Raw genomic sequence first — 10,806 nt, forward strand, 5'->3', positions numbered from 1 at the left:
GTTAAGATCTTACTTATTACGGTTTTTATTTCTTGTTAATGATCCAATTCAAGTGATTTACTTATTTGTGTTGGTAATATGTTAATAATCATCCAGTGACCTATGTAAAAAAGTCTGATATTGGTGAGACCCTTATCTTTCATTGTAAAATGCATATCTTCAATTGCTAGTCAATATATTCATATACAGGTCGACCGCAATCCACCAAAACATGACATTTTCTTTCAAGTCAGGATGTGGAATGAATGGATTGTATATTTTCTTTTCTAAGATCCAAAAAATTCTTAAAAGAGTTAAGGTGTGATAGTCTGCAATTTGAATTGTGTAAGAGACTAAATCCCCCTGGATCATCATATCAGTCTTCATCCATTGCCAAACTCCCAACCTCCATAATCTGATATCTTAGTATAGAGTATCCAATACCATTTGTTCGGTAGAAGAATTGTAGTGACAAACTTCATTTGTTTATAGTATCAGTCCACATATTAAGCTTCTTGGTTGTGACTTCTTGTGACCCATGAATGTAGTCTTTGCCTTTTTATTTACTTATTATTTAATGGATTTAAGTATGGAAATCTCTCTTTTGTTCGTTGCGTAGCTTGGGCAAAAATTTTAACCCCCTCTTTTAATTTTTGAGAAAGAGCACGACTCTTTTTTTGGGGGTATGAATGTTGTATATGAATTCCTTAACAGCATACGTAGTTGCTCTTTCGTTGGCGAAGCTCTTTTGAGTGGGATGTATCCAAGAGTATCTGTCCAATTTTCTTTTATGATGATATTTGTGTACAATTTGACTCTATTTATTTTTAAAATTAAAAATAAAAATAAAAGTATTAAATACACTTAAATATTGTTAAGAGCTTTGCAACTCAATTAGCTTAGTGTTTCTAATAAAGACATTCTCCAATTTCCCTTTTCATATGGTAACTATTGAATTTATCAAAAATAAAAATAAAATAACCTATGTGTTAGTACACTTTAACTTGTACCCTTCATACACTTATTAACCAAAAAAAAGGCCTAGCTTTGGAGATGGTTAGGTGTAATGGCTCTCACATGGTAGATGGTACACCTATCCTAAGGTAGATCCAATAAAGCTTCCGCATCTCACGTGACTCGGAAGCTTAGACCAACTGGCCAGAGAAGTTTAGTCTGAAAAGCAAGATTCTACCTAGAAAGTCTATAAAACTGCCAAAGAAATGGAAAATCTGGAACTCAAGAAAATTCAATTCTACTTTTCAACTTCTTTTTCAAGTTTGTCATTCCCATTTTGGTTTTCAAAGATCTCAATTCAAACCTGAAAACTTGATGATATTCAACAATTGCAAAAACATGACTTGATAAATGGTTGTTGTAATTCAGGTAATAGATTATTTTGCATTTTACAAACCTCAACCGGGCGGAGACCCCGACCTCGCCAAAAGTTTAAGTATACAAATAAAACTTGTACACTTCAAGAGATGGTGAATACTGAGATTGAGCACCATTGCATTTACAGAAAAGCTGAATTCTAGAAGTCCTAAACAAAACAATCAAAGCTTTTCACACTGAAGTGTACTTTGGTTGGCATTCAAGCGGGACAAGGAAGAGCTACAAATCATCTCTTTATAAAAGCTAGACTCGCAAAAAAGTCATCTCTTTATATCAGCTCACGTAGGGAAATTATATAGTACATGACCAAAATTCAGTGCATAACTCATGCCTGATCCACCCCCCTTTTTATTCCCAGAAAAGAATTTTATGCAAACTTTTTCGGTTCGTAAATGCTACAAAAGGGAACCTGCTCAGTGATACAATCATCACAAGCGAATTGGAACAGCTGAATTGCGTTCACATGCCTCTTGTTGGTTGATTACAGCAAGGCAGAAAAATACATGATGAGAAATAAGCAAGCCATGAATTTAGAGCAACATTGACTCGGGATTCTCAATGTACCCTTTGAATGCCTTCAGCCATTCGGCACCAATTGCACCTGTACACGTAGACGAAGTCAAAGCATTAGGGTTTCACATCTCGGACATATAAAGCTGGCTTAAATTAATGACGTTTTTTAAAGACTAGTATCAGAGCTACTAACCATCAATAACACGATGATCACAGCTTAACGTTACAGACATGAAGGAAGCAAACTCGAATTGGTCAGGGCCTGAACCAGGTACGACCCGTTTCTCAGCTGCACAAGGACAAGGTAAGATAATCACAATGATGATTATGAAGATGAGAAGGATGACAACTTTATGCTGAAAAGATATGATTGAAGTTTCTGACTAACCAGACCCAACTGCAAGAATGCCTGCCTGAGGAGGGTTAATGATGGCACAAAATTGTTTGATACCAAAGGGGCCTCCCAAATTTGACACTGTAAATGTACCTCCCTGCAAAGAGAGCAAATGCAGTATTCAACAACTGAACTCATGAGACAATTATCCATCCATAAGCAATAACAAACACAAACGCTATTCTGACCTCATAATCTTCTGGTTTTAAGCTGTTTTCTTTGGCTTTTTGGGCCAATTGCTTGACCTCTTCACCTATCCTGGATAGACCTTTCTTGTCAGCGTCCTGCAAATTTTACATATAAAGATTCATGTGAGATGAACTATAAGTGAGGAACTCTAGCAAGAAAATGTATTGACAGCACTAGACTGATGACAACTCACCTTTATAACTGGGACAAAGAGTCCATTATCTGTCTGTACTGCAACATTTATATTTATGTTGCGATACCTGCATAAGAAACCACAAAAGAGTTACCATAGAGTTAAAATTTGATTTAATATGAAAACTTAATTACAATGTCAATCATTTTATACTTACTGGCGGATGTAATCATCTGTCCATGAACTATTGCACTGAGGAACTTTACTAAGAGCCAAAGCAGCAGCCTGCAGATATGAGTAAGTAATTATTACATTTAATCAATGACAGCCTAGGTGGTAAAACCTCAACAGCATGACACTGGAGGCATATGTATGGAGTTTGTGCCCATTTTAACCCAATGACATCTAATCACTTCAACACCCCCCCCCCCCCCCAAAAAAAAAAACCCCCCTCATTTTTTTTCTCCCAATCCCCTTCAATACGTGCATGTTGTGTTGTTTTTGCATGCGTCCAAAAGCGAGAATTTCTACAGCCAAACCAATTACCAAACATCTAAGAGTTGAAGATGTTCACATTATGTGCAACAATACAACAGTTCAAAGGACACCGTACAAACTTCTCAACAAGACTACTGAACAACTAAATCATGACTTCCGTTTAAATTGTAATTGCTAATGTAAAAAATCAAAGATATGTTAAGTTTAAAACTCACTAACACAGTAACACTAGAACTTCTCAGAATTCAGTACCATATAATCTCATGAAAAATTGAAAAAAGTGGATTCAAAGTATTGGCTGGAAATATATGGTGTTCGGGATTCTTCTAGAATGGCCCAAAATTTTCCATAGCAAGTAGTTTAGTGGTCATTAAAGAAGACCTACAAATAATTACACATTCATTGCTCGAATTATGTGGAAGCAAGATGTAATACCTTAATTACAAGATCATTAATTGATATCCGTTTTCCACCAGATGCTTCTTGTAATGAATTGAGTTGGCTCCGCAAACTGCAGAAAAAGAAACAGTTACATAATCAAAAAAAAAAAAAATATTAAGCAATGGCTCACTTTAGAAGAGAAGGCAGGCACAAATACTCACTCCATGAGTTTGTCAACACATGTATCTACTGTTAGATAATAATGGGGAATATTTTGCTTGGAGAATAATAAGCGTGAAGCCGTGATCTGCCAAAACAACACCAGGAATAAGCTTTAGAAAGCCAAACTTTAATTGTAAAATTTAACAAAATCTATATCAAAAGTTGTACAAAATTATGAGACATTGACCAAGGACAAGATGACCAATTATCATCTTAAATTGTTCTTCATGTTTCTATGGGGCCTAAGAGATGTGGTTGGTAAGCAACCTTAACCCCAATTATGGAGAGGCTAATTCTCAGACTTAAACCAGAGAGCAATAAATATGTTAATAACAAGGAAAGAATGCCATAAGCAAGGAAAAAAGTGAAGAATAATAAGAGACAAGAGAGTTGCATATTAGTTAAAATTTATTGGCTATATGACCACATTTGATTCTTGCAGCTGATCCGGGTACTGGGGACTCCAGGTTTAGTTGGGCTGGGATGAGCTCAGAACATTATAATAAAATAATAATAAGTCCTGGGCTTAAACAGAGTGGATCTGTAGAATCAACTTCATAATTGGATACCCTGAAATTTATCTAATTAGTCCTAGGAATATGATGATGATAATGAAAATAACAATCTATTCAGTCTATTACCTTCCTTATCTGAGAATGAGGTATGTCAGTGTAATCTAATGCTGCAGGTGTACCAGCCTTAGCTGAAGGAGCTGCAGCTGATACTTCCTTTCCACGAGAGGCTGCATCAAAAGGAAGAAGACAATTATTTAATCATCAACTCAATGGGCTATCTAAAAGAACAAATGCTAAAAGAAAGAAACAATATTCACATCATAAATGATAAAGCACCATAAAATTTTCAAGCAATAGAAAACAAAACAAAAATAGCACTACAACCCCAATCATAGATTATATAACTATAGTACCCAAGTACTCTTCAATATCTGCCTTCACAATGGTTCCATTAGGACCTGTTCCTTTGATACTTGAGAGAGGCACCTAAATTAAGTAACAAATAAAGTTACAACACATCAGTTAGATACGGCTCAATATTAAATGTCTCCTATCACTGAACAAAGTTTATGGTCATAGAATTTATGATAGCTAACTTTATGCTCTTCGGCCAATTTTCTGGCAAGAGGGCTGGAGAAAACACGATCTTCAGCAGGAGTTGCTGCAGTAGGCTTGGAAGTCTTTGGTTCTGGCGAACTGACAGGTTCTTCAACGACCTCTTTTTCTGGTGTAGCAGGAGCAGATGACCCAGAAGCAGTATCGGCATCCAATGCTGAAGGCTTGTAATCTTTAAATTTTGCAATATCACCCTCTTCTTCAACAGTCACAGCAATCACCTACTCAAAAGCATAAACATGTAATCAACATTCAATACAGTACTCCAACATACATAGCCTTCTACTGTTTGAACAAATTTGATGAAGATTATTATTTAAGTTCCACAGCCACAATGTATTTTCCATTCTCAACCTACTTTGCTTTTCATTCTGTAAATCCCTTATGCACACATGCACGCACACACACACACACACACACACAGATACACTTGAGTTGCAGTACAGTAGCATAAACTCATTACCTCACCAACTTTAATTTCCTTTGACCCATCTCCATGTATAATCTTGGCAAGATAGCCTTCTTCCATGCTTTCCATCTCAACTGTTGCTTTATCCTTTAAAAATCATATGAATATTAAAAGAAAACTGTCAATTTTCCATAATGAGTAAAGAACATAGCCCAAAATTTTAATCAACAGCTGGACTTCAACCAACAGACAAAACAAGGACCCTACCGTTTCAACTTCACAAAGCACTTCACCAGGAGCAACTTTATCACCCTCTTTCTTCAACCACCTTGCAATATTACCCTGCATGCCCGTAAAGAATCACTTAGCAGAAAACAGTAGATTTAAATTGTTGTGATGATTCCATAAGCTTCAGAAAGGTACAGACCTCCATCATTGTAGGTGACAGAGAGGGCATTCCAATCTCTTGGTGTGGAGGAAGGCCTGAAAGACATTGAACAGAATCCATGATAAGTCAAAACAGAACATGAATGTGAATAATGCTTTTAGAGATGAGCAAACTGAAGAAAAGACCATACATGACAAGATCATCACACTTCAACAGAAGCAAAGCAAAAGTACTTTCATTACTGAATGAAGTCGAAAAAACACAATACACAACATTACATAATAGGTAGTTGCCTTATTAATCACACTACACAAATTTGCTAAGAGGAAGCAAAAAATCAAAGCAAAAAGTTAATCAATAGGGATAAAGATTACATAAAACATAGCAAAAAAGTATCAAATAGACAACTACAAGTTCTCAGCTAATTTAATTTGTTTAAGACAAAGTAAAAACAATATGTTCCACCTTAAATCCCGCTCGTGTATTAACTCTATGCAAGTAGTCTTCAAGGCTTAAACATCATAGATGAACTATGGGAACAAACCAGCAAGTCTAAACCTTAAAAAGCCTTGGAACAATATTGTGTTACAAAAGGTCAGACAAATAAAAGTGAAGCTCATAAATTTTTAATTTGTATGTAACCCACCATGCATTAATCCCCATGATTAGAGCCTTTTAAATATACATCTTTCTTATTTATCCAAAAATAATAATAATAAAATCCCCATGATTAATCTAATGAGTATGTTCATCCCACAGCAGATAAAAATGCAATTGTTCAAAACCCTATGCCAGATCTAATTATAAATATCAAACAGGTAACTCTGATTATAAATATCATTAGACAACTATGGAATTAGGGGAATATATAAAATTTACCTGAATTAGATGAAAAACCTCTCCTCATGTATACCTGTGAGCTGATGTTGGAAAACCAGAGAAAAATCAGGTAACTCCAAGCATCAAGAAAAGATCTGAAACCCCCTCCTCTCTACCCCCCACTCCAAAAAAATTATTAAATAAAAGGAAAAACAGGGTGGACAGCATACCTTGAAAGGCCTTGGTTAAATGCCAGTCCCGCAATTGGATTTCTCTTCTGTACGCCAAACTTTGACATCTAAAAAGCATAAAGAGCGACAGTTAGCATTTCAAATTTAACTCTAAACTCGAGTTTTGAAAAGAAATGAGTGACTAAATTTTGACAGGAAATTATGAAGAAATGGCAGAGGCAAACTGAAGGAAGAAGGCAAAAAGTGCAACAAAATGACTGCAAGTCTTCAATGATGTCATAATTGATTGGTCATTAATGTTATTGAAGCTGGCTGCACTTACCGCACCATTGGTGGCAGACCTGGTTACTGTCTCTCTTTCTGAAGACACATTACAATGATGACGATGGATCTTCCGAATATCTGAGAAAAATAATCACCTTTGCTTGAAAAATGCACCAAGGTTTTTATAAACTTATATCATTACCAACATAAGAGGTAATGAATTATATGTTATACACAAAACCATGATATGGATTGTACAGTTAATACTACATTATCACTTAGTTGTGCAGATCATGTGAAATGATAATATCTCTAGGTGGTAGACAACAAAAACAAGCGAATAAAATTATTTCAAATACTTTTCAACAAAAATGGCAACTTAGAAGATAGATTTAATATAAAATCCAAGTGAAGCTCAGATATGGATACATGAAGGTATGATAGTACATCTTAGGCCAATGAGTTCTAGCTCGAATGGCACATCACAAGCAATTCAGGTTTGAGACATAACATAACTCAAATAAAATAAAAAAAGGATATAGTATTGGCTTCATAAATCTAGCCACGACACCACTACCTTCTCAATTTAATCTATACATATTATACTGAGAAAGATCAAATGCCTCAACACTTGCGAGACAAGTATTTAGAAACATCTAAGCAAAACTCATGGCATGATTTCTTTGTAGATACGCAAAGAACAAGAATGATAGAAAACACTAGTTCACTTTATGAGTAATGAACAAGAAAGTAGACATCAAATAGTCAAGATAATCAGCATACCATCTCTTTTACCAATAGAGGGTTGAGTGCCATTTGAAAACCAACGAACCAAAATGGAATGCTCATGTCGTAGAAAATTGGGCACATTTCTTAACTGCAAAAAAAGGATGAAAATATATATAATACATCAAATAAAACAGCACAAAGAATTTTTTTTAAAAATATATAAACTTAATGCTTGAACCCTGTTTAAATCAAGAGCAAGAAGAAGCCTTATTTAAGAAGAGAGCATTTTCCTTTTTTTTTGGGGGGTGGGTGGGAGGTACTAGTGGGCAGTACTAACTTGAACCTGTTTGGACAAGTAAAGTGCAAAACAAAACCTCTTTGAATTGGTGGGCATAATACCAGTGAAGATGTACACTTCTGATTTAGTACAGCATGGCTCAAAGTTTTATAGCAGTCACTAGGAATTTAAGCTTCTATTAACAATTCCCACACAAAATGTCCCAGTAATCACGGGATGTTAAGTACTCAATTCATATGAAAGTCACTGATTGAGGCTAAATAAGCAGTTTAAAATTGGATTTTCATGACTAAAAAAATGTATCTACAACTCCAAACTTGGCCAATCCACACCAAGAACACTAAAAACATAGTCTTTCTTTATTACCCACAGATCAATTAAGCCTAGAAGTAACATAATCCATGAAAACAAAGGTGATGCCACCACAACTACTGTCAAAACAAATAACCCATCTTCACAATAAGCCTTGAAATGAGATTATCACTGCCTATAACTACAACCAAAATTATATTAACCAGAAATGAAATTGGGCTAGGATTCACATATTATGAACTCAGAAAAAAAGACCCATTTACACAATAGAACTTTATTCCCTGACTATATACAAATCTAATGCCTATAGCTCAGTATAACTAAGCTGTATCACTAGAATTATAGCTAAAACTAAATACCCAGATAATGAAATTGGGTCTAGAATTCAAAAATCACAACCAAAATCTAAATCCAAATAATAAAAAAACCACAAACAAATCAATATCACTAACATATATATACAATTAAAAATGAACACTTGAAAATCAAAACTACTATATATACACCAAAAATGAAAATTGAGAGAGTCAAAGAGAGACAGAGAGTAATGGTAAACCTTTTTGGAGTGATTGATAATATGAGATGCGTAAGCCATTTTCTGAAACTCTGATAAAATTATTCAAAGGGAAAAAAAAAACACCAAAATAAAAGTTGCTACAAAAAGAGGATTTGTAGCTAAGAGAGAAAGACAAGTTGAGAAACAGAGGGGACCGTGTTGTTTGGTTCGGTGAAAAGTTTTGACCTTTGAGGGTTTTTGGTCTCAGATCGCCATAGTCATATAGATCGTTCTGGCTTTTATTTTATTTAAAAAAATATTTATTTATTTTCTATTTTGTATTTAAATTACTTATTGCCTTCTGGGTTTTTTATTTTTTATTTTTATTTTAATTTTAAATTACATAAAACGAATAAGGTACTGAAGTGATAAAAATGGATTTAATTTTAACCCAAAAAAAAAAGGACTGGGCTTTGTGGGTTTGTACTGTTGATAGGCAGGTAGTCATGTGTGGCTCCTGCCCACTTTGTTGGACTCAGACGAAATTTTGCTTTAAAAGAGACATCTATGGTTTTCTGCTAAGTTAAATTATTATTAAATTTTTTGAGAGAGTTGACTTATGACGCCCGTTTTTTATGATAGTTATCATCAATAAGGCATTAATTAGTTATTAACGTAGGCGAAAATTGAGTTTCAAATCTCTTATTCAACCATTAAAAACTTTATTAATTGAGTTAATTGAAACCCATAAATTATTATTATTAATTAATATATTAAAAAAGTCAACTTATTAATTTAATCGTACAATTATTGACAAAAGTTTAATTTGATTCCTCGTGGGTTATTTCATCAAATAAGGACTAGTGATTATGAGTACTTTTTACATTAAAGTGCTTGTTTGGCATCCGTTTTTGGTAAACTTATTTACAAAACCCAAACTTGTTTGGTTTAGTATTTCATGTAATTCACTGCAAAGATTTAGAGCCCGTTTGGATGGAGGAGGAAAGGAGGAGAAGTGGAGAGAGTAAAGTAGAGTTGACTAAAAATATATTAATTTTAGACCAAATCTACTCTACTCTCTCCTTCCCTCCCCTTTAATCCAAAAGGACTATTAGTAGAAAAGTCAGCTCCAGGTAATTGTTTGATTACTCATCATAGGTTAGTTTAGGAAAATGAGTGCCAAATAAGGACTAGTGATTGAATCCTTTTTACATTGATGTTAGTGCTTGTTTGGCATTTGCTTTTGGTGAAACTTATTTACCATTTGTGGGCCCTATTGAGTCCTACAAAAATTGGAGCTTATTTCATTTAGCTTTTGGGTCTTATTTGGGAGAAGGGAATGGAATGGAAAGGAATTAAAATAATAATTTTAGAATATTCTTCTATTCCCTTGTTTGGGAGTTTTAATGGAGAGAATGGAAAGTTTATTCTCTTGTTTGGGAGTTTAAGTGAGAGGGAATGGAATGGGTAAGAGGGAACACTCACTCCTCTCTATTCCCTTAAAACCTAAAATTTTCATTCACCCGAAATTGGGAGGAATGGGAGGGAATGGAATTAAATTTAATGAATTTTTACTAAAACTCCTAAAATACCCCTATATATTCAACCATTTATTTTCAAATAGGGGTCTAATAGTAATATTGTCATAAAATGATTCAATTTCATTCCCTTTATGTTACTCCCAAATAAGATTACTTACATTCTATTCATTTTCATTCATTTCCATTCCTTTATTTTAAAATATCCAATCAAGATTACTTAATTCCGTTCTATTCCATTCATTTCCCTTACTTAAATACATTTCATTCCATTCCCTTATAATCATTCAATTTCATTCCCTTATGAACTCCCAAACGAAGCCTTAGTGTTGGCTATGTTTGGTTGGAGTGAAAATAGAGAGAATGGAAAATGGAAGAGAGAAAATAGAAGAGATTTTAGGTGGAATGGGTGTTTGGTTGGAGTGATTTCGGAGGAAAGAAAATGGTGGAACTCACATATTTTCTCCCATGGCCCACCATTTTTCAGCCACCAAATTGGAGAAAAAATAGAAAGGGGAAGTGGTTCGATGA

General features: G+C 34.4%; 1 protein-coding gene across 2 annotated transcripts; it reads right to left on the reverse strand.

Annotated features, from left to right (window-relative positions):
• Nucleotides 1–1,620: 1,620 nt before the first annotated feature.
• Nucleotides 1,621–9,047, reverse strand: LOC126725036 (dihydrolipoyllysine-residue acetyltransferase component 2 of pyruvate dehydrogenase complex, mitochondrial). Of its 2 annotated transcripts, none has more exons than XR_007655271.1 (19): nucleotides 8,798–9,047; nucleotides 7,686–7,779; nucleotides 6,961–7,040; nucleotides 6,678–6,745; nucleotides 6,508–6,548; nucleotides 5,668–5,723; nucleotides 5,508–5,582; nucleotides 5,295–5,387; nucleotides 4,813–5,052; nucleotides 4,630–4,702; nucleotides 4,343–4,443; nucleotides 3,701–3,786; nucleotides 3,534–3,609; nucleotides 2,818–2,885; nucleotides 2,661–2,727; nucleotides 2,467–2,562; nucleotides 2,269–2,375; nucleotides 2,078–2,168; nucleotides 1,621–1,972 (listed from the first exon to the last, which is right to left on the reverse strand). XR_007655271.1 is itself a non-coding variant. In XM_050429524.1 (19 exons), exons 1-19 carry the CDS (start codon nucleotides 8,834–8,836, stop codon nucleotides 1,902–1,904), a joined length of 1,623 nt encoding a protein of 540 aa, XP_050285481.1. In that variant the 5' UTR covers nucleotides 8,837–9,045; the 3' UTR covers nucleotides 1,621–1,901. The 2 variants fall into 2 exon arrangements, 1 of the variants encoding a protein (XP_050285481.1); XM_050429524.1 differs by having other exon boundaries at nucleotides 2,078–2,173; nucleotides 2,273–2,375; nucleotides 8,798–9,045.
• Between the last annotated feature and the right edge of the window lie 1,759 nt (nucleotides 9,048–10,806).

The sequence above is a fragment of the Quercus robur genome, chromosome 5 (assembly GCF_932294415.1).
Source record: "Quercus robur chromosome 5, dhQueRobu3.1, whole genome shotgun sequence".
Classification (NCBI taxonomy): Eukaryota; Viridiplantae; Streptophyta; class Magnoliopsida; order Fagales; family Fagaceae; genus Quercus; species Quercus robur.

What these genes read in the sequence shown, in the direction of transcription:
- LOC126725036 (XM_050429524.1), bottom strand. Translation starts at nt 8,836, where the DNA reads ATGGCTTACGCATCTCATATTATCAATCACTCCAAAAAG. An exon ending in TTATCAATCACTCCAAAAAG is followed by an intron (nt 7,780 to 8,797) that starts GTTTACCATTAC and finishes CTTTTTTTGCAG; the next exon opens with TTAAGAAATGTGCCCAATTT. An exon ending in CTCATTCTCAGATAAGGAAG is followed by an intron (nt 3,787 to 4,342) that starts GTAATAGACTGA and finishes TTGTTTTGGCAG; the next exon opens with ATCACGGCTTCACGCTTATT.